General features: G+C 37.8%; 1 protein-coding gene across 6 annotated transcripts in view; it reads left to right on the forward strand.

Moving 5' to 3' along the window:
- HDAC9 (histone deacetylase 9) overlaps window positions 1–24,252 on the forward strand; it is a 912,538-nt gene that overhangs the window by 876,482 nt on the left and 11,804 nt on the right. For all 6 annotated transcript variants that reach the window (XM_065939945.1, XM_065939948.1, XM_065939946.1 and 3 more), the window contains one exon: window positions 16,857–17,004. In XM_065939945.1, coding sequence (XP_065796017.1) covers window positions 16,857–17,004 — 148 coding nt within the window. The remainder of the gene's footprint in view (window positions 1–16,856; window positions 17,005–24,252) is intronic.

Genomic DNA, 24,252 nt, shown 5'->3' on the forward strand with positions numbered 1-24,252 from the left:
TAATATCAGTTTTCTTCACAGAGAAGTTATGGAGGGATATTGGATGAAATTATTTACACAATGCAAACCCTGTAAGCTGATAGCAAATAAATCACAATTACTGAGTGTTCTCAGAGTGCCAGGCACTGTTCTAAGTATTAAGTATTAATGTGTTAATTCATTTAATCTACTTAACAGCCCTATGAGATAGTCACTGTTTTCATTCCTCTTTTACAGTCAAGTAAACTGAGGCACATCTAGATAAAACACTGCAAGATCACACAGTTACTAAATGGGCAAAAGCAAGTTCACAAATCAGGCATTCTAGCTCCAAAGTCAGTGGTCTTTGCTATTATATTATTCTAGCTCAGAAAGATACTCATTCCTTTTGCTATTCGTGTATACCCTTTTCCCCATTTCATCTAAACGTGACAGTTTTAGAGGGAAAATCAATTAAACTGAAGTTTTGGAGTTTTGGACATTCTGGTTAGTTGAGGTTTAGCCAGAGTCAGTTCTAGAAGGGCAATGCCAAATTGCGAGGAGCCATGGAGCTATGAATCCACTTTGGAGCCCCTTGTAAACTTGCAAATTACATCTAATCACAAAAAAATGCAAGGATTGGCAGAATTTCAAATCCCTGCCCTGTTGAGTTTAAAACCCTGACTGTTGTCAGGTGTGAGCTGCTATTTGTCATAGATTTTTTTGGCTTTAGACAGAGGCCTTGACGTTGCAGCCCTGGGCCAGGCCGACCTTCACTGAAGAAAAGCAGCGTTAGACATTTTCTCACTATTAACCCCGCCAGCCTTGCTTGTCTCAGAGCCAGATCAGACTTGCGCACATGGCTTTTTGAAAGTTGATTTTCAATTTCTTATTAACCATTCTCCTGAAATGTTAAGAGCTGGATTATTGTTTGGTGGAGCACTAATACTAGAATATACCAAAATTAAAAGGAAAACCTGCCATCTGCTTAGAGACTTAACTTGTCTGGAAATTTTTTTTTAATTCCAATTGCATCTGTAATTATGAGTTTTCTTTCACTCACATTTCTACTAACGCAAAACTAATCAAATCAGGAATCTAAATAAAACTATGCATCTTTCTTGGACTGCAAACTCTTTCAGGACAGAAATGCTTTCTGATTATTTCCTCAGCTGTTAGTACCCCGATGCACTTCACACACACCTGTGATACCATTCATTAAGATAGGGTGTGCTCGAAGGTCAAGTTTGTTGAAGACCATTTGTTAGGTATTTACATATACATTATACACACACACAAGCACAGACATAGGTTTCATATGACCTCTAGTTCTCATACAACGCTGCAGTGCATAATTAGTTTCCTCATCTGGTTCATGAATAAATTGAGGTTTAACAAGTTTAGGTCGCTTGTTGGAAGTCTTTCAGCTAGCAGTGCTAAAACCAACATTTGAACCCTGGTCTGGTTATGCTTTCAAAACCCACTTTTTTTCTGTTGAGGTATATGACGTTCCTGGTTCCACCTCATTTCACAGATAAGAACAGAGTTCCACCAAGCTTCCTATTCCCAAGTATCCCAGAATAGATACTAGAATAGACCTGTTCCAAAATGTAATATCTTCTGCATACGTTAAGACAGACCATTTTAATCCATTAATGGGCTTGCTAGAATATAAGGGAAAATGAAGGATAAAGAAGGCATAAACTGAAATTTAATAGGGAGGAGCAAACAATTGTTGTTCAGTCGCTCAGTAAGCAGTAAGTAACACAAAAAGGGAGAGCATTCCTGGGGCAAATGATGATCTCAGTGCTATAACTGCACAAAAAAGCCTAAGGTGTGTGTAAGAATCAGTAATACAAATTTGATAGATACTAAAGAAGTTTTATCTTCCTCCTTGGTTCTGGAGGAAGCAAATGCAATTCCTTTCTGAGGGAAAGTATCCTTAATTTAGGCCCTAATTGTATGCAGAGATCAACTTCAACAAAATATGACGTCAGATAAATACATATGTACATATTTAAATAAATGAATAAAATCAAATGCACAAGAACACAAGTCACTAGGGAAAGTCCTCAGAAAAGAGGAACAAGAGAAGAGTAAACCTTTTTTGTGGGATTAAAATGGAGGAGGGTCTCTAATTTCAAGTAATAATAATAATAGATTAAAAATGCTCATTTCTTTCACTCCTCTGTAAAACTCCACTAAAAATTAAGAGGATTTTGTTTTAAGACATACACTCACAGGGATAAATAATCCAAAAGGAAATAATATGAACCGTCTGTTACTGTCTGGTTGTTGTTCAGTCACTAAGTCATGTCCGACTCTCTGACCCCAAGAACTGCAACATGCCAGGCTTCCCTGCCCTTCACTCTCTCCTGGAGCTTGCTCAGATTCATGTCCAGTGAGTCAGTGATGCCATCCAACCATCTCATCCTCTGTTGCCCCCTTCTCCTCTTGCCCTCAATCTTTCTCAGCATCAGGGTCTTTTCCAGTGAGTCAGTACTGTCTTGGTAGACCTGAAAAAATCAAATCGTAAACCAGTACTGCAGGCATCTCTCTTCCAGAGAAGGATACATCAGACCCATAGAATTGTTGACTCACACACATAAAACTTACGTACTTTTATTTCACTTATTTTTAAAAAATTTTTCCTAATTCATTATCCCTTTCCTTTCTTCACTTCTTTGTCCAACTTAAAAACAATAATATTTAAATTTGCATATCTACCTTTAATCTGCCTTAAAAATCTTACCCTTTGACCTTACCAATCTAAGGAAATCTCAACCCTGAATATAGTCTTCAAGGAACTGTCTCTAACATTGGACCTAAATGAACAGGCCTGCTTAAGATTGTCATGAATCAGCAATTTGACCTCATGTACATTTCTGATCAACAAACTCAAGTGGCCCTATTGTGTTTCTCAGGTCAGTTTTCACCGCCTCTCTCAAACTACCCTTTCAAGCCTCACTCTCCTCCAACCATCCAGCTCACCTTTGCCTTCAATCTCAGCAACAAACTTTTATTAGAATAAAATGCAGCTACCTAACTGCTTTCTTTGAACTGTTCATTCTCATCAACAATTAAACACCTTAAAAATCTCTCCTCTTAAAATCAGACACCAACAACCTCACTTCTTACCATCCCTTGGCTCTCAAACTCTCCAGGAGCAAATTCTTTAAAAAGGTTTCTATCAAATTATCTCCATTTTAGCAGCTACAAATCCCTGTCGGAACCACTGTATTCTCTTTGCAGTCTTGCTATGGTCACCAGTGGCATTTCTACTGCTCACTTTAAAAAGGGATTTTATTAAACTGTTTATTTTGAAATAACTAAGTTTACAGAAGAGTTCCAAATATAATACAGAATTCTCTAAAAGCTTCCCCTGGCTTCCCCTAAGTTAACATCTTGCATAACCATAGCACTGTTACATAAACTAAGAGATTAACAGTCATGTAATACTGTTAACTAAACTATAGACTTTCTTTGGATTCAACCAGTTTTTTTCAGTAATTTTCTTAGTCTGTTCCAGGATAATAAACACATTGCATTTAGTTGCCATGCCTCAGTCTCCTCTCATCTAAGTCTTCTACACCATTTTTGGCCTTGACACTTCTGAAGAGTACTGGTCAGTTGTTTTGACAAATGTCTCTCAGTTTGGGTTTTTCTAAGGTTTTTGCATAATTAGGTTGAGGATATGCATTTTTGGTAAGATTGCCAGAGCAGTGATGTGATATCATTCTTAATGCATCAGATCTGCAGTACATAATGTCAATTTGTTTTATTATTGGCAAGGTTAACGTGGATCATTTGATTAAGGAGATCTTCGGTGTAAAGTTAGAATATCTCCATTTAGAATTAATGAATATATTGGGAAGATACTTTAAGATTATGCAGACATACTCTTTCTCCTCAAACTTTTGCTCATTAATTTTAGCAGCCATCAGTGGCTGTCACCTGCAAAACTGATTATTCTGTTCCAGTGCCAATTTTCTATTTCCTTTACTCTGTCTTCATTAATCACTTGGAAATTATCTGTAATGAAAAGCTCTCTTTTCTCTTTCATTTACTAATTTATTCATTATATATTTATATCAGAATGGATCTCAGATATTTATCATATGGGTTATAATCCAGTACCATCATTATTAATTTTTTTGTTTCAATTGTTCAAGCTCTGGCTATTCGGAGATCTTATAGACTGGTTGCTGTGTCCTTTTGACTTGGCTTCAGAAAGATACACTCTAACATTCCAATCTCCCAAAGTCTTTGAATCCCTTCCTTTTCATTAAACCAAGGCAGGTTTGACATTTCTCAATCACTTCCTGTGGGCCACTTTTTGGTCCATGTTGTAGCCAACCAACCAAACGAGCTGTTGGAACCGCTCGGAACTCCGCTAGCTGCCACATTAAATGCAGAATCTCCGCTCAGTGAGCCCACCCCTCCTCACCTAAATGCTTTTCACTCTCCATATCCTTTTCTTGAGTGTGTAATATGGATAAGTTACTTTAACCTTCTTTACTTCAGTTTTTTCAATTGTAAAATAAGGAAAATGAAATTATCCTACAAGGTGGTTTTCCAATGATTGCATATGGAGCACATTTTCATAGGCATATCAATAGGCACTTAGTAAATATTTCTTACCATTTTACTTATATTTTCCTTCCAGACCATAGTTTCATCATCATCTCTACATGAATAATTACAAAAGTTTAAATCTTCTGCTCACACCTGAGTTCCAGATGTTGCCTAAACTTCTAGCTCAGCATCATCCCCTTGATACCACAAAGGCACATCTAGTCAACATGCCCAAAGCCACTGTCACTATTTTTCCCCCAAACCTCAGCCTCTTCCAGGTTTATTAGTCCAAGTAGATGGCCCAGTATCCTTCTAGTTTTGCTAGACAGGAATCTAAGAGTTATATTCCTAATGTTGTTCTTTCCATTTCTGTTCTATGTCCAATCCACTACCCTTCCTGCTTGCTGTACTCCTTAAACATTTCATTTATCCAACCAGTTACTCCTGTTCCAGTAGCCACCATCCCAAATCACGCCTTTCTGCTGTACCATTTCTAGATCCTACAAAGTGGTTTACCCACAGCCACTCTTGCTTTCTTCATTTTTGTTTCTCTTAAGTGATGCAAGAGTGATCTTTTACAAGATAAGGCACATTCGTCTCTATACCTTCTTGCTTTAAACCAGGGTTCAGTAAATTCTTTTCTGTACAATGCTGGACAGTAACTACATAAGGCTTTGTGTTTGAACTGCCTAACTCTTCCATTGTAGCAGGTCACAGCCGATGTGTAATGAGCATGGCTGTGTTTCGTATTCAACACTTCTGCCACCTGATGCACCAGACAAGTGTGCTGTAGCCACACCTTAGGACATGCCTTGAAGCCACTAAGTTGTCAGAAGGCGGGGTTGGGGTGAATGTGGGGAATCAAGGGTTAAGTATGGATAAAATGTGTTCAAGAAATACCAAAATTTAGTACTCAGTTATTATTTCCCAAGAAAGCTGATAAGGAACATGTAACTTGCACAAAATGTTTAGTATTGACCATCCATCATGGAGACGTGTAATACCATGAGTGACATGAACACTGAAGACACAGTGTTACTGAATCAGTAAAACATAGTCATTAAAACAAACAAAACATGGGGCTTCCCTGGCAGTCTAGTGGCTAAGACCCCACACTTTCAGTGCAGATGGTGTCGGTTTGATACCTGGATGGGGAACTAAAATCCTACATGCTTCATGGTACTACCAAAAAATAAAAATTAATTTTTAATGTTTTAAAAAGAAGTAGGCCACAGGCAATCAAAGAAAGAATAAAAAATGAATTAGATTGCTGTGAGAAATATCAATAACCTCAGATATGCAGATGACACCATCTTTATGGCAGAAAGTGAAGAAGAATTAAAGAGCCTCTTGATGAAAGTGAAAGAGGAGAGTGAAAAAGTTGGCTTAAAGCTCAACATTCAGAAAACTAAGATCATGGCATCCAGTCCCATCACTTCATGGCAAATAGATGGGGAAACAGTAGAAACAGTGGCTGACTTTATTTTTGGGGGCTCCAAAATCACTGCAGATGGTGATTGCAGCCATGAAATTAAAAGATGCTGACTCCTTGGAAGGAAAGTCATGACCACCTAGACAGCATATTAAAAAGCAGAGACATTACTTTGTCAACAGAGGTCCATCTAGTCAAGGCTATGGTTTTTCCAGTGGTCATGTATGGATGTGAGAGTTGGACTGTGAAGAAAGCTGAGTGCCGAAGAATTGATGCTTTTGAACTGTGGTCTTGGAGAAGACTCTTGAGGGTCCCTTGGACTGCAAGGAGATCCAACCAGTCCATCCTAAAGGAGATCAGTCCTGGGTGTTCATAGGAAGAACTGATGTTGAAGCTGAGACTCCAGTACTTTGGCCACCTGATACAAAGTGCCGACTCATTTGAAAAGACCCTGATGCTGGGAAAGATTGAGGGCAGGAGGAGAAGGGGACGACAGAGGATGAGATGGTTGGATGGCATCACCGCCTCGATGGACATGGGTTTGGGTGGACTCCGGGAGTTGGTGATGGACAGGGAGGCCTGGAATGCTGCAATTACTGGGTCACAACTGAACTGAAGGCCACAGGGAACAATTTAACAAGTGCAGTTGCAGAAGTTGTGTTTAACTATTACTCATGAAGAATGAATTTTTATTTAGATAAAATTACTGTGCTTTTAGTTTTTAATGTAGTTTTTTCATGTGTTTCCAATTTGAAGTTTTTTTTTTCCAAGCTCCAAAGTGAGATAATATGTATTTGTTGATGTGGCTAGAAGAATATCTTGGTTGAAGATGCAGTGTCCTTGGGATACTTTAAGCAAAAAAAAAATTAGTTCATTTTAATAATGGTTGGATATTTTTCATTCAGTTCATGGAATTAAAGTTTTTGGAGATAAATATACCAAAAATAAAACTTAGGACATTAATATAGGTGCTGTTATAAATTACAGTGAAAATATAACACTGACAATACAATCTTTGATTTCATATTAATACACATATTTACATTCTGCTAGAGCATAAAGAACAGAAATGCATTTTTGCATTGATTACATAGTACCAAATTCCTTAAATTTTATTAAAAACTTAATATAGTTATAAATATATGAAAATGTATTGATAGTCTATCAGTGAAAGATTATGGTATTTTTCTCAAAATTTAAAATAACTGTATGCAAACACAGGGTGAAATGCAATTAAATGAAATACAAAGTTTTTAAAATACAACTGATATTGATGATAAGGAAACATCTTCAGCAAAGCAGTACAGAATTTCTCTCTTTGCTGCCCATTATCAATCATGCTTTAGAAATGTTTGAGAGGACTATTCTATAATAATATTGAAGATATTATAAATGAGCTTTCTGAATTTTGATTATATTTTTCTTATCAGAATTCACTAGTCAAAATATTCAATAAATGGACCTCTAACTCCACAGATGAATAACTAACTACATATGTAGGAATTGCCTGTTGATCAGAAATAAAAGGAAACTAAGAAAAAAATACAAATACTTTTTAAAAATTTATTTTACTGATGTATAGTTTATCTACAGTGTTCATTTCTGCTGTATGCAGCAAAGTGACTCAGTTATACATACTTTTTTTTCATATTCTTTTCCATCATAGTTTATCACAGGATATTGAATAGGGTTCCCTGCTATGCAGTAGGACCTTGTAGCTTATCCATTCTATATATAATAGTTTGCATCTGCTAATCCCAAACTCCCAATCCATTGCTCTCTAACCACCCTCCCCCTTGACAACCAAAAGTCTTTTTGATTATATCTGAATCTGTTTCTGTTTTGTAGACAAGTTCAATTGTGCCATATTTTAGATTCCATACATCAGTGATGTATGGTATTTGTCTTTCTCTTTCTGACTTAACCTCAATTAGTATTATAATCTCTAGGTCCATCCATGTTACGGCAGATGGCATTATTTCATTCTTTCGTATGGTTGAGTAGTATTCTGTTATATACATGTACCACATCTTTATCCAGTCATCGGTCAATGAACATTTAGGTTGCTTCCATGTCTTGGCTATTGTGAATAGCACTGCTATGAACATAGGGGTGCGTGTTTCTTCTTTAATTATAGGTATGCCCAGGAGTGGGATTGCTGGATCATATGGCCAATCTGGTGTTTTGAGGAACCTTCATACTATTTTCCATAGTGGTTGCACCCATTTGCATACCCACCAACAATGTAGAAACAGTGTGGAAGGCTGTTTTGGGGTACTGAACAGCAGACAGTGAAGGCCTGTGATCCTAGCAGGAAACAAGGAAAAAGAAAGAAAATTATTCCAATTGCGTGGACTTACTAATAAGTGGCAAGTTCCAGGTGGAGCATAGGGAGAGAGAATTCAAATAGTAACTCTAGCAGTTTTTCTAAGTTGCAGATCAAGTGATCAGAGTTTGGGGAAACTGAAGTGACTAGAATTTTTGAGGCAGAATATTTGGGATGAAGTTGCTACACAAAGAAAGAGCTCTGTGAATCTATAAGCTTCCTTAAACAGTTGTCTTATTTACCTTTCCATACATGAGGTGGAACTCCACAAGGCTGGGGAACTAACCAGTGGAAAACTGTAGGTTAAAAAATTCACGGAGTTCAAACAGAACTCGGAGTAATTTTCATTCCCACAAGCTAGAGTAGAAAGATCTTGTAATATACAAGGCATCATGTAGAGATATCAAATGATTTCATCTTAGTTACAAGGCTAAAACTAATTTTATACTAAAGCCTGCCCTGGATTTGGTCTAACAGCACAAGTATCCTCTGAAAGTTCATACTGATTTCAAGTAATTTAACTGCATTCTTAAACAAAGCCCAGTGCTTTCAAAGAACACAACAAAATTCGACCAAAAGTGTTCAAATTAACATCAAGCATCCAAATGAAAATTGCCAGCCCAACAATGAAGTAGCAAAATATGACCTAGAACCAGAAGACAAATCAGTTAATAGAAACTGACTCAGTAATGTAAAGTATGGTGAAATTAAGATGAGAATGTTACTCCCAATGTAAGGAGGAAAGTGCAATCAATGCAAAGAAAACTGAAAAATGCAAAAAATCATGGAAGTTTTAGAGACAGTTTTTTTAATTTGAAATTTAAAAATCCTGCAACCTAGAAGGATTATTGGTAGATTATACATTGTAGAAGACAAAAGAAAAAAAGCAGGCGGGTGGTGTGTGGCAGAAACAGTGAAATTGAAGAACAGAAAGTATCCAAAGTGAAGAATAGAGAGAAAAATACTGAAAAAAGTATATTAGTGGTATATGGGACAATATGACTCATTTTAATATACCTATAATTGGAGTCCCACAAAAGGCAGCATTGGGGAAAATATTTGAAGAAATAATGGGAAAACATTTCATAAATATGCTGAAAATTACACATCCACAAATCCAAGAAATTTGATCAGTCACTGGCAGAATAAATATGAATAAAATCACACTGAGGAACATCAAAGAAACCAGACAAAAGAAAAAGCATATGCTTACATTCAAAGAAACCAAGACAAAGATGATAAAGAAGTTTTTTGTGGGGGGCAGGCTAAGCAGCAAGAGATCTTAGTTCCCCAACCAGGGATCAAACCCATGCCCCCTGCAGTGTAAGCAGAGTCCTAACCACTGGGCAACCAGGGGATTCTAATGAAGAAATCTTTAGACTCTCAAAAATATTATGTTAAGTGAAAGATGTTAAAGACTACATAGTATATGGTTCCATTTCTATGAAATTCTAGAAAAGGCAGAAGTACAATGGTAGAATTTTAGTGATTGTTAGGGACCAAGAAGAAGGGTAAGAAATTACCTCCAAAGAGCCAAAAGAGAACTTTTTGGGTTGAAGAGAATTATTATATACTTTAATTGCTATAGTGGTTATAGGACAGCATGCATTTACCAGAATGCATCATAAGCTGCCCTTAAAGCTGGTAAATTTAATTGACTATATAAAACTATATACCTCAATGAAGCTGATAAGAAATAGTCATGAAATGGGGAGAGGGGTTCAGGATGGGGAACACATGTAAATCCATGGCTGATTCATGTCAATGTATGGCAAAAACCACTACAATATTGTAAAGTAATTAACCTCCAACTAATAAAAATAAATGGGAAAAAATTTTAATGTGAACTCAGGAAAAAACAAACAAAAAAAAAGGAAATAGTCATGAAATGAAGCAAAAATATAACCTTTGGAACTTTTAAAGAATTATAATTATAGGAAACATTGTTTGCAAAAGGAAAACATTTAAATTGAAAAGCAAAAGAATCAATGAACCTACTAAAGAATAAGCACTCAAATCATGTACAAGATTTGATTTTGAAAATCTGTAACTAGGTTTTCAAAGATGTATATTTGTTGATAGAATCACTGATATAATTATTCTTAGTTGGATAAATTTATTTTCTGTCCTGTAATGTAATTAAATTTGACAAGTCAAATGATTTTGCAGTATCTAAATTTGGTGAATAAAATTTGAAGTTACAAATGGAGAAAACTATTTTGATAAGTTTGGCTTACATAAAATATTTGCCAAAGGTGCTCTGAAAGGAGGAAAAGGACAGTCGTCATGAAAATATTTGGTATGAAATACTTCAGTATTTTAAAAATTGGAAGTGAAAATATTCCACATTTAGCAGATAGTGCTCTGAGCTTGACAGATAGCACTGCACGTGTACAGACAGTATCTGTCTGCCAGAAATATTACAGTCTCTCAAGAAGAGTAAAGATGCCACCATTTAAAATTCTTTGACTGAAAAACTTTCCTTTGAAGAAAATTTCAGGCAATTTTATGAATCTAAAACTTTTAGACCTTGTTGAAACAAAAAATACCACTGATACTGTATCAGTAAGTATATGACCACAGAACTGATTAACATATGTAAACATTTACCAAAAGTCATAATTCGATGTGTTGTTTTCTAATGTTAAGATAATGTTTTAAGAGTTGGTTGTATGCTTTGGCATATATGAACTGTGCTATTTTTATTTTTTAGAATAAATAAATAATAGTTGTGAAAATAATTTTTGAATAATACTTTTTTAATAGGCCCACAGCTTAAAGATAAATTGTTGACTAATAAGTATTTCTACAACATATAATTTTTATTTTTAGCCCCATTTTAAACCTCAAAATTGCCCCAGCATGGATGAAGAATTACCTGATCACTCTATTTATAAACCAACTTCCTATATATCTGGTTTTGCATGTATATAGTGCATTGGATCCCAGAAAAGTCCATTTAGCTAAAAAACATATCTTCCTGAGCCTGAAAGCCAGAGCTCACAGTGTGGGACTCCTGAGCTGCCAGCGGGAGCAGGTACTTTTCCCTAAGGATTTAGTACCCCGAGACGGGAGCGAAGTTACCGTTTTATGAGGACTCTCATGGCACTGCGGGTGATAAACCGAATGAGAATAGACAGGAAGAATGCAGAAATGAATTTAAAAAGCGTTAACAAGCTCTGAGGTCTGGAGAATCCCTGAACCTAGCCCCTTGTAAACTCTAAAGGAAATCAACCCTGAACATTCATTGAAAGGACTGATACTGAAGCTGAAGCTCCAATACTTTGGCCACCTGATGGGAAGAGGTGACACATTGGAAAAACCCCATGCTGGGAAAGATTGAAGGCAAAAGGTGAAGAGGGTGGCGGAAGATGAGATGGTTAGATAGCATCACTGACTCAATGGACATGAATCTGAACAAACTCCAGGAGGTAGTGAAGGATAGGGAAGCCGGGTGTGCTGCAGACCGTGGGGTCACAAAGAGTGGGACACGACTTAGCAACTGAACAACAATAACAAACAGGCCCCTTGTTAGTCTCAGGTGTTAATCTCTAAGGTTGAAGGAGTTGGAAGAACTTTATGTCAGTGCCAGCTTCTTTTCCTATGGTAACATGGTATGTAATGACAAAAGAGGTCATCATTTAAGTGGCAAGAACATATTGGAGAAGTGAGTCTGAGGCTCCCAGTGGTGATGGAAGGGTGAGGCTGTGGTATCAAGAGGTTTTCAGACTCTCACAAGGTTTTGGTTGGGAAAACATCTGGTGGATGTGTTATTTCTAACACAGACCACAGACCTTCGTGTGTCAACAAGTACCTATTTTTCCAAACTGATCATTATCAAAAGTCTGGTTTATGCTGAACCCTGATAACACAGTCCCTCCCTGAAGTCCTCTCAGGGCTCCTGTTGGACCCACTGACACTCTATCTGGGTCCCCCGCCTCTAATTCTTGACTCTCTGCATTCTTTTATCTAGTTTTTAGATTCATTCTTTGCTTTACCTTTTACCAAATACAAATGCAGAATAATGAGATCAAATAACTACCCCCTCAAAAAGTGCTGAACAGTGTGGGACGATTTACAGAGTAGGAAAAATGAATAAGGATAGAATATATGATCAAAGAGGGATTGTCTGTGTCCCAGTTTTAATGGAAAGCCTCTCTCTTTTGCCAGTTTTATTTCCTTAGGAGAACAACACACTGGTGGCTGGTTACTAATATTCTACTTTAGGAACAGCAGCTCCTGAAAAAGCAGTAAATCTTGCTTCATTTCTCTTACATGCTAATGGGGCTATTATTCCCATGCCAACAGACAGGACTTTTCTAGCACATATGTTTCTGTAGAGGCAAACAAAAAAATACCCATCACGTGAAAATATAACCTATAAATTGTGTGGTTTGAATTGACTATGTATTGCACAGTCTTCCTATACATACCTCCATTTTAATTATTCTTCTTTATAAAGAGATAGTCACCTATAAGTGCATTATTAATGTAGAATATTTCCCTTGTTTTTATAGGCATTGCTAAAGACTATATTGAATTTAAAGTCTGGGATTATTTCTGAGTGAAGAACTTCGTACATTTGGATAAAAGCCAAGCTTTGAATGTTTAATCTTAACAGGATATTTAATACATGATAAATTTTATTGAAAAGGTCTCAGTTATTTAAAATCTGTCTCAGTACTCATATACATAAAGACTAAACTTTGAAGGATCATTGTCATTTCTGCTGAATGATTTTATTAAGATTACCCTTCTGTCCTGATTGTATTTAGGGAGTAAAGATGTCTCTTACTGAGGGAAAAATACAATGCTTGAAAATTAAAACCCTGGGTTATTCTGATGTGCCATATTATCTAAAACAGTTTGCTGACCTCTTCAAGGGTTCATAGGCTCACAGAAATGTGAGGTTTTCTGCTGTAACAAATTTATTCTGATACTATCCAAGAGTGATACGTAACATGAAATCAGAAGAATCACAACCATTTAGAGCAGGAAGAGACCTTTCATTATCATCAGTCCCACCACCATCATTTTATATATGTGGACATTGTTCCCAGATGACTTCTCTGGGACTAGTATGGGGTCCTCAATCTATAAATCCTGATTTTTAGGGTTCCCTTTAGAGCCTAAAGTACTCAAGAGGAAAATTTCACACAATTAGCTTAGTCAAAAGACCTTCCAGTGACACTAGGCAACTCTCGGTTGTAACTGCATGAAACAGGCCTCTGGTTCTCTTCTCAGTTCGGTACCTGGTTTGAAGAAAGCTACCCATGTGGACCGCGGGAACTCTAGCAATACAGTTCTGTGACGGACAACCCTACAGGCCTCAGAAACTTGGGGTGGGCTCCACAGGCTCAGGGAGGGCTGTGCCTAACAGAGCCTTCAGCCACGTGGTGGGAAACACATCACTTTAAAAGGGTACTCTTCTCTGAGCTCTTGTCTCCAGCTTCACGAGAGTTTCATCAGTGAAGCAGCCCGGCGCTCGCAGTAGACTGTGAGAAATAAAGGTCATGAGAAATGACTAGTCTCCTCGTGGTTGTCTCACAAGCTGTGATACACCCATGCCATAAAGCCAGAGAAAGGCAGATCAACTGAGGCACATATCTAAGGAAGAAAGGTAATTTGTAAGATGATTTCTTTGGTAAAGGGATATAATATATAAAACTGGTTTGCCTTGTGCATAATTCTTTTCAGATTTCATCTATTGCGTCTATTTGTATATTTTTATGGGTGGTAGGGAGATGATAGAGCAGGACCAAATATAGGATAGCAGCTCACAGAGGAAGAAACATTCTGGACTCAGGCAGTCCTGGGTGAGGATTTCCCCTCCTCCGCTTGTTAGCCATGTGTTCTCAGAGAAAAAATTATCTAACATTGCATATTTAATTGTCATGAGGATTAAACTAAATTATACATGTGACAATACCTAGCACAGTCCTTGGTACATACTGGGAGCTCAATAACACTAGTTTTCTATTATATATAATTTAACCTGTAAAATCACCTGTTGTTTATTTGTGAGAGGTCTCACATTTGTCACTCCAGAGAAAAAGGAAGTGATGATTTCCAGAATCACCTGCTTTGTGAATATCATGTGCTACAATAATGACTAATAATAATATTTTGTGAAAGCACTTACAGATGGAATTTGACATTTCCAACTTGGGTAACACAATGACATTGTGATGTAGAGAAATTAGGTTCTAGGATTGGAACTCTCAAGTCAGGATTATCTTTCAAGGTTGAGAGACTTAGGAAGCTATTAAAGACAAGATAGATACATTTCCATTGCTCACCTCCTAAACCTCTCTTCAGTCCATCTCTTTATTTTTATTTCATCCCTTATTTTTAGTTTAGACATCATATTTCCTGCCTGTATTTTTGCCAAGATGCGAAATTGGTTTTCCTGCCACCACTCTCATCATCTGCTGATCAGTTGTCCATAATCTCTCCAGAAGGGTTTTTGAGAAATTTAAACCCGATGCTCTGCCTCTTCTGTTTAAAATGGCCCCTCATCACCCACAAGTTGAAGGCCAAGATCACTGACATGTTCTTCGCGATCGTGTGTTTAAGTAGCCCTTGCCTACGACAGCAGTCTCTCTCATTGTCTTCCATACTGCCCACATTACGCTTGTGCCTGGCAGTGGACTTGTTACCCTGGTGAAAAACAGACACCTGGGTCTCTGCACATTTCTGTACACTATTTGCTCTTCTCGGAATACCTCACCACCGCCATCTTCCTGTTTGAGCTTAACTAACTTCTGACGGTCTTTTCAAATACTTGGTCAAGTGTTGTTTTTTCTGGCAAGTTTTTACTCATCTTCCTGGCCTCAAAAGTATACATTCTTCTTATTACTGAGAGGAATCTTAGGATCACTCGGGCCTTTTCCACATAGAATTGTCATGATTCATTAACTCAAAGGGCTTTCTCTACTAGACCATGAATTCCTTGCTGTTAGGGAAGCATCTTTGTGTCCTTCAACATCTGGTACAACCTTCGTGAATGCATTCACTTAGAATTTCTATCATTTGGTCCAAATTAAAAACCTTCTGGCTTCAGTCAGACTAGGTGATCCGAACAATAAAGTTGTAGTAGTAGATAGGTGTCAGAAGGTTCTGTTGACATGAGGGGTAGATGGGGAGACTGGGACTCCCCCACTCGCATGATATGACATCCACTCCTTTGTGAAGCAGTAAGATAAGGAAGGGCTTCCCTGGTGGCTCAGAGGTTAAAGCGTCTGCCTGCAATGCGGGAGACCTGGGTTCAATCCCTGGTTTGGGAAGATCCCCTGGAGAAGTAAATGGCACCCCACTCCAGTACTCTTGCCTGGAGAACCCCATGGACAGAGGAACCTGGTGGGCTACAGTCCATGGGGTCACAAAGAGTTGGACACGACTGAGCGACTTCACTTTCACTTTCAAGATAAGGAAAGGCCAACGATGAAAAGTTAGGTATAGCTGGTAAGAATCTGAGGTTATCCCACTGTTTTTGAGAAGCAGAAATGAAGTGCAAAGGGCCCTGCCAGCCTGATAGGATGGTTAGAGGCAGAATTGGGGCGAGAACCCAGTTATCTTACTCCCCAATCCAGTAGTCACTCACTCGTCTTTTCTACTCTAGCCTGACTTCTGTTTATTTAGTTTTTGGAAATAAGGTACTTACCATGCCAACTTCCCACTTAATTGGTCAGGCTGTAGAGATTGTTCTTAACTGGGGAGGTTAGTCATGTCAGCACTTAGGGAGATTCTCCTGCTTTTTGGGGGGGCCATGGAACACTTCACAAAGGGGAAAAAAAATGGCACAGGGACTGCAAAAAGGCTATTGACTCTATTCTTTCATATATATCCCACTGGCATGTTCTCTTGAAATTGCCTCCTATTTTCCTCTCATTTTCCTTCCCCTGCCTTCCTTAAAAAAAGAAACATCCGTATAACTTATGGAAGGGCGCCAACATCAGCCAATGCATATATTAAAGTTTTAAATCAGTTATTGTTCTAGTACACACCCTGGGGTTGAGAAAGAAAGAACATCCAGGACTAACAAACCTGATTGTTCTGGCAAAGCTGCCATTCAATTCCTGCTGGCATTTCTGGGCTTTTCTTTTCCTTTAATATTCCAACCTCATTAAAAAAAAAAAAAAAGTTAATGGCTCAAGTAGCAGTTTTTCACATTACTACTTCATTCAGTTTCTCTGTAAGAGTTCTACCTCCTCGTCTGGTGAGGCTTACCCAGACGGCACAGTCCCCAGAGCTTGCTTACTTAGATGCAGGGACAGCTGTCAGTCTGATGGTGAGTTCATTAGACCCTGGATTATTCCTCACTTTATTAATTTCTGAGTGAGGGAGAGACTCAGACTCGGGAATATGAACCCTTCACAACTTGGCATTCTAGGCTGAGAAAAACACTTAATCATAAAGTTAAGAAATCAAATTACAACTGCGTATAACTGTGAATTTTTTTTTTATTTTTATAACACTCTGAATTTTAACTTAACAACTACTCTGAGTTGGACCTATACAAGTATTCTGATAAATACTGTTTTAACATTAGTTTTATTTTCTTAGGCAAATACTGGAAGTCGCTAAGGATGGCGGCGACGCCAAGGGGCTGTGCCCTGGCTGGGGCTCAGCTGCAGGAGGAGACAGAGACTGTTTCTGCCCTGGCCTCCCTGACAGTGGACGTCGAACAGCCCTTTGCTCAAGAAGACAACAGGTACGAACACAACATGGGGAGGGGGGTCACTACTTTCGGTTACATCCAGGCTCATCATTGGCGCTCGTGAACCTCTCTCCAGCCGCTTCCTCACCTGACTCCTCCACTTTCACCACCTGTCTTCTCAGAAGCCATAGAGGCCACAGCGCATGCTGTCGGCTCTCAGGAATTGATGTTTCATTCTCCGCAAGAAGCACAGAGCTGGAGCATGTGGTTGCTGTTCACAGAGGTATAGAGGGATGAGATAGATGGTGAGAAAAATCACTCCTTGGTGGATAATTTAGTGCAGATCATTATGGAAAAAGCTTCCTATCTACTTCTTTCCTTAGTTATCTCTGTTTTTCAAGATGCTATTTTTCTTTTTCTCATATTTCTGAAACTGCTGATATTAAGGGAGCAGAAGCTGGAGGTATGACTTGTCAGCTGGGTAACCTTCTATGACTGTCCATGACATACAACTACTGGATGAAGAGAAAAGTTACCTCCCAAGGAGACAGGAATGTGTGTAAAGGAATGTGTGGACTTGGGTCTGATATTATTTTACTTTATGATAAGGAATTGGTTTTAATAAGTCTTCATATGAATACCTTTCAGGGGAAAAAATGATGGCCTAAGATTGTTTCTCCTTTTAAGAAATGTATGTACATTTTGGTGTTCAACAGACCAGGCCACATTCAGGAAGAAGTGTATGTACATTTTGGTGTTCAACAGACCAGGCTACATTCAGGATTTCTTTTACATATACTAAGACCAAAACCCCCACAAATGTACGAAAAGTAACGCTGCTCTCTGTGGATGACATCAGAGTCACATTTCTTCAGTTTAAAGATGACTAGGTGAGGCTTTACTAAAGCTCTGCCAGCTTGTACTTCTAAATTGCTTCTGAGAGTGAAATTGAACTCCCTCCGTCAATAACATCACCGTTAATTACACAGATCCTGCTACTAGTACCTAGGTTGGCAGTTTTCCCAAGAATGCACAAATTCGAACAGTTTTAGCTTTCTTGCTTTTACTGGGTATTCAGAGTTTAATGTATTTAACATCTTGCTTTGTCCATAAAGAGCAGGAGATACATTGAATAATAGATTTCATTTTTGTGCGATTGTTTTTTCTTACTACAGCCACTTAAAAAGGCATCTTCATATGGGTATCTGGAGCATAAGGTAAAACTTATTTTACATCTGATAATATGAACTAACCCCCTGCTGTTCCCAGCTAAGAACCAAACCAAGTTCATAATTCAGAGGTGTTGTAGTTATTCCCAAGGCCAAATACAGTTAGTTGTCTGTCATTTGAGGGCTGTAAAACTAAGGAAACTAACATCTGTTAGTGTTGGATGTAAAAGGAGCATAGCTATTCTTTAGAATTCATTTAATATAGAGAAGCAAAGCTAAATTCTAGCCTGAGTGAAGTGAATTTTAAGTCATTTCTCCCGTTGAATTGCGGAGCTTAGAATAATTAAGAATAGTAAGTCCTGTTGTGAGCCCCATGTAATATAAAAATCTCAGGACTTTGGAAGAATTGCTCTGTAAGCATACTTGTTTATCCTCAGGTACATAGCATGCTTTACTCCTGATAAACCACAGGGACTTGACCCTGACTTCAGTTCACAGTGATTTTTAAGCTTCATCTGATGGCAGAGAAAGAATGAGGGAGCGGGGCGGAATGTGAATGTTCTGATGTACAGGGGAGCGAAGTTGAAGTTTGTGGCTTGAATTCATGTTTCTTTATCAGTTTTAAACAGATTGTATCTATTTTGATTGATTTTTCTTGTGGGAAGGAAAATGGTTTTGCTTGAAATATTCTCTTTGGCTTTGAACTCACTTTTTCAGCAGTGAAAAAGAAAAATTCTTCTAGAACTGGCTTTTGCATTTCTGTTGAACCATGCATGAATTTCATCACAGAGAGTCAGACAGGGAAAACCCTTGAAAGCCACAGAGCATTTATTCTTTTCACAGGAATGCTATCCAAATTGTCCTCCTACTTGATATAGGAAAAAATGGCTTTCACAATGAGGTAAAGAGGTAGAAATGTTCTTGGGCCTTTGTTATGAATGCAATGTTATAAGTATACAGGAAATTGAAAAATTAGAAAAATCAGAGCTAAATGGATGGAAAAGGGTGAAGGCAAGATTCTTTTTATAGGAAATTTCTTGCCAGTTATTTTGGAGAATATATTGGTGTTTGGAGTGAGATGACTCATTTTGCACTAAGATTTTGGGTAAAGCAGCTCTTTTCCTGGCCAACTCATATCTGACTCATTTACCACTAGTGAATAAAGGATAAAATGCTCCTGGCTAGGAACCATTGTAAGTATTTTTTGTTCATTTTTTGCGGGGGGAGGGCAGGGGATGTCAGGAGATGACAACACAGTACAAAGTCATTTCATTTTTATAACTCATTGATGGATCATGAATAATTATTAGAAAAAGGCTGGGGATTCATTTTGGGGGTGGTTGACCGAAGTATAGTTTTCAAAACATAACTTTCAGGTGGCAGAGGACTTGAACAGGAAGGAAATGACTGGTGGTGGGTCAGCAAAAAACAACAGGACAAAAGTAACCTAAGTGGGACTAACATATATGTTCAAAGAATGTGAAATAGGACCGGTCACATAGAACATGTCGTTTGGAAGAGAAGACTGTGAGCTTAGCTTTTTTCATGTTTGTCAGGAGATTGCACCTTCAAAAGATGATGGTTTGCATTGGTCAGGTATGTCTCAAATGCTTCTACTTTGAAAAGACCAGTGCAGTACTGAGGTTTATTCTTGGATACCAGTTCAGGCCCTGTTGAAAATCAAGAAAAAGTTCTCTCTGGCAACCAAGACTTCAGAATGATCAACCCCTAAGTTATTGGGAGCATATTTACACTCTGGATTTTCTGTTTTTTAATCAAAACAAAGTTAGGTTTTCAAATGTCAGTTTATTGATTATAGTGTCAGTCACACAGCTGAGCTACCAGGGAAGCCCATTCAGTCACACTGGAACTTCATCATTTCATCTTCAACTTCTGTCAATTTTTCTCATGAAAGAGATGATCTCAAGTCATTATATTATACATAATAAGCATGGAAAAATGTGTCATTTTGAATCTTGTCATTCTGTTTTTTTGAGCAACTATCTAATTTATGGATATTTTTTAGAAGTATAATAAGTTGGAAACTTCTAAGTATCATCTGCTTTGGCTTTCAGTAGCTTATCAGTAGTGGCAAGGACTTGATAACCCCATTTTCCTGTATCTGGAGATTTATATAGAAATAGAGACCTATTAAATACACATTTATGTCTAACAGAAATACAACTCTGTTTTCCATGTTTTGGGATTGTCTCTTCAGGGTTTCTGGAAGCTAGATGTTGCACCAGTTATTCAGGTCTCTGATTTTCCTCTATGATACCATTATTTTGAGCACTTGATTTATCTAGCCAGGCAAACATTCCAGTGTTAATTTTATTCTTAAGTTTCATCGAGTGTCAACAATTCGTTAGTTGAAAAGTGGGCTGAGATTAGGAAGCTCCTGGTAAAAGAAAGGACAATATATCCTTTCTTACCTTCCTGTCCTCCTCCTGGGACCATCATTTTTCTCTGTGTTCAGTGCCTAAAAGTGTGTTCTTGGGACATGTGTGAACTCTTAGGGAATAAATCCAGTGTGTTTGAGTTTCTTTACGAATAAGTGTTTAATTTGAAAAAAAAGAAACAATATGCTTCTTCACTGTTATCTGCTTGCCACTACAGAGGAAGAGCAGAGTGTGACTCTGGAATCAGCTTTGTGCGTGCTCAGTGACTTTAGCTGTGTCTGACTTTGCAACCCCATGGACTCTAGCTTGCCAGGCTCCTCTGTCCATGGGGGTCTTGAGGCAAGAATACTGGAGTGGGTCACCATGCCCTCCTCCAGGGGATCTTCCCTAGGTTCAAATCCCATCTCCAAATTAAGCACCATGTGCCTGATCAACAGTTATTATCTCTCTGGGCTTTACTTTCCTTGTTTTTAAAATGAAGGGAAAATTTCATAGGGTTTTGAGGATGAAATGAGATAATTCATCTTAAGAACTTAACACTTGACACATGGTAAGTACTTAATATTAAGGTTGACTTTTATTATTTTTCTATCATTTTCCTGCTGCTTCAGTTTGCTTTATTTTTTCCCTCCCTTAATATATTGTTCATCATCTAGTGACCTACAATATTAGAAATAGAATGTACCTGGGTATCTGTATGTTTAACATTTAATATGTTCATAGGTTAAATCAGTAGTGTAGTCATTAAAAATAAGAGATAATCACTCAGCAATAAATTGATTCAATTAACTAATCTTGTCATTAGCTGACTTGAGAACTATTACAATGCCCAATACATTGTAGGTAATAAATACGTAATGAATGAGTTCAAGACAGATGACAAAACTTGTTAAAATGGTAATGACAATTCGTAGTGATATGTGAGCTTTCTTTGTCCTTTTGTCTCTATTTACTCTTTTCTGAGGGAATCAATGTTTTTATCTTTCTATTAGTTTTCAAAATGTGTGTTTTGTGTTTTACGTTTTCCTTCCATAGTACCACTGACAGTATCCACTTTTCAGACATGCTGGCTAACCAGAATCCATAGTACTCACACCATAGAGATGGATTAACTGAGGAAACATGAGACACACAGGAAAGGGAAAGCAAAGTGTCTGAATGGAGAAGGGGACTGTCTTGGGCGAGGTGAAGGGGATATGAGAATGATGCTGACAAATGACAGGATTATTCTGTGACCTGCAGTAGGAGGAGGGAGAACATCTGGTTCATTTAAACATTTTCTGATTATTTTCTACATGCCAGACAGAGTTTTGGGAGTGAGGGTCATAGAGTTTCCACGGAGTCTTCAAAATTTTCACATATTTGGAGATTGTATTAATTTTCTCTTACTATCTTAAAGAAAATATTACTACAGACCTAGTGGCTCAAAATGACAAAAAGGTCAGAAGAGTGACAAGTTTCCGGGTTAAAGTATAGAGGTTGGCCAAGTGTTGTTCCATGTTAAGAGGCTCTAAGGGAAGAGACTGTTTCCTTGCCTTTCCCAGTTTCTAGAGGCTCCTGCATTCCTTGGCTCGTGACCCCCACTTCCTCTGTCTTCAAAGGCAGCAACTTCACATCTCTCTGACCCTTCTGCAGTCATCATCATCATCTCTCTCCTGAAGGAGGAGGAGGAAAAAAGCTGGCTCAAAAGCAGGGAAGTCTCTCTGCTTGTAAGATCCTAGAGTGGATCCACCCAGATCATCTCTCTGTCTCAAGGTCCTTAATCTTACCATATTTACTAAAGTCAGTGTTGCTATGCAAGGAAACATATCCACAGTTTCCAGAGACTAGGACATCTTGGTGGGGGGCTATCATTGTTTCTACCACAGGATCAAACATAAACAACCAACTACAGTAAATGATAAGTCATTTGATAGACTGAGCTACAGGATAAAAGAAGACTTAACATAGGCCAAGAACTGCGGAACAAACCACAGAGGCAGGACAACTGAGCTAGGGTAGAAAAATGGAGGATTTCACCTAGTGAATACGAACAGAGGCATCCAAGATAGAAACAATAGCTTGAGCAAGCCACCTAGTTCTTTAAAGTTTTATTTTACACTGAACTATGGTTGATTCACAATGTTCTGTTAATTCCAGGCGCACAGCAGAGTATATACATGTATCTATTCTTTCTCAAGTTCTTTTCTCACTTAGGTTATTACGGACTCCTGAGCAGAGTTCCCTATGCTATATGTAGGTTCTTGTTGGCTATCTATTTTAAATATAGCAGTGTTTACATGTTGATCCCAAAGAGTTTTACAGTACTTGGTCCTACATTCAGGCCTTTAATCCATTTTGTGTTTATTTTGTACATGGTGTTATAGAGTAATTTAATTTCATTCTTTTACATGTACCTGTCTAGTTTTCCCAGCACCACTTATTGAAAGGACTGTCTTTCCTCCATTGTACGGTCTTGCCACCTTTGAAATAGATTAAATACCTGGTTTTGATTTGCATCTCCCTGATGATTAGTGATGTTGAACATCTTTTTATGTACCTGTTGGTCATCTATTAAATATATCTCTTCAGATATCCTGCCAATTAGGGACTGTTGTGAATAAAGCTGCTGTGAAGTTGTTTTGTTAATATGGAAAAAACACATAACATTTACTATTTGAACTTTTTTATCTTGCAAAACTAAAACTCTATACCTATTAAACAACTTTCCTTTTCCCCTTGGCCTAGCTCATGGTAACCACCATTCTAAGAATTTGACTACTTTAGATATATCATATATGTGAATCATGCAGTGTTTGCCTTTTTGTGACTGGCTTACTTTACTTAGCATAAAGTTGTCAAGGTTTATTATCCCTGTTGTAGCATATGACAGACTTTCTACCTTTTTTTGTGGCTGAGTAATAACTCATTGTAGGTACATACCACATTTCCTTTATCTATTCATCTGACAATGTTGCTTCTACCTCTGGCCATTGTGAATAATTCTTCAATGAATATAAGTATGTAGTCTTATCTCTTCAAGATCTGATTTTGAATTATTTTGATTATATTCTCAGAAGTGGAATTCATGGATCATATGGTAATTTTTTTTAACTTTTTGAGAAACCTAAGTCTTTATGAAACTTTTGTATAGGTTTTTACTTTGTGCCATTTTCCTATCCCACCAGCAATGAAAGACAGTTACATTTGTCTTATATCCTCACCTGCACATGTATAACGGGTCTTATTATTTTAGCCTTTCTGGTGGGTGTGTAGTGATAGTACATTGTGCTTTCAGATTTTCTCACAAAAGCTATATTCATGTCCATATCAGGCCTTCTTGGCACACACCCTCCCTTCTGATTGGAGTACTTAGCTTGTCTTATTTCTCTTCTCACTGACCCTTCACTGGCCTTTACAGTTCAAATCAAATATCACTTCCTCTTCTTGGAGAATTTTCACTGACTATCAATACCAAAATTAGATCAAGTCCTTCTGTTCTATCAGTACTACATCTCCCCTGTACCTCTTGTACATAGAACAGAGGCAGGGGTGTATCACAGATACTCAATATAATTATTTCTTTAATCACTGAAAGTTTCAGTACTCTGAGGAGTGTGCCAGCATTGGTGGAGATTTGAGGCTTTGGACCTCTCACAGTTAACTATGGCAGTATTCTGGAAAGCAGTTTACTACCAGTTTTAGTCAACACAAAGCAAATAACCTGGTAATCTTGCTCCTAGAAATGTATATTG

The sequence above is a fragment of the Muntiacus reevesi genome, chromosome 6 (assembly GCF_963930625.1).
Source record: "Muntiacus reevesi chromosome 6, mMunRee1.1, whole genome shotgun sequence".
Lineage (NCBI taxonomy): Eukaryota > Metazoa > Chordata > Mammalia > Artiodactyla > Cervidae > Muntiacus > Muntiacus reevesi.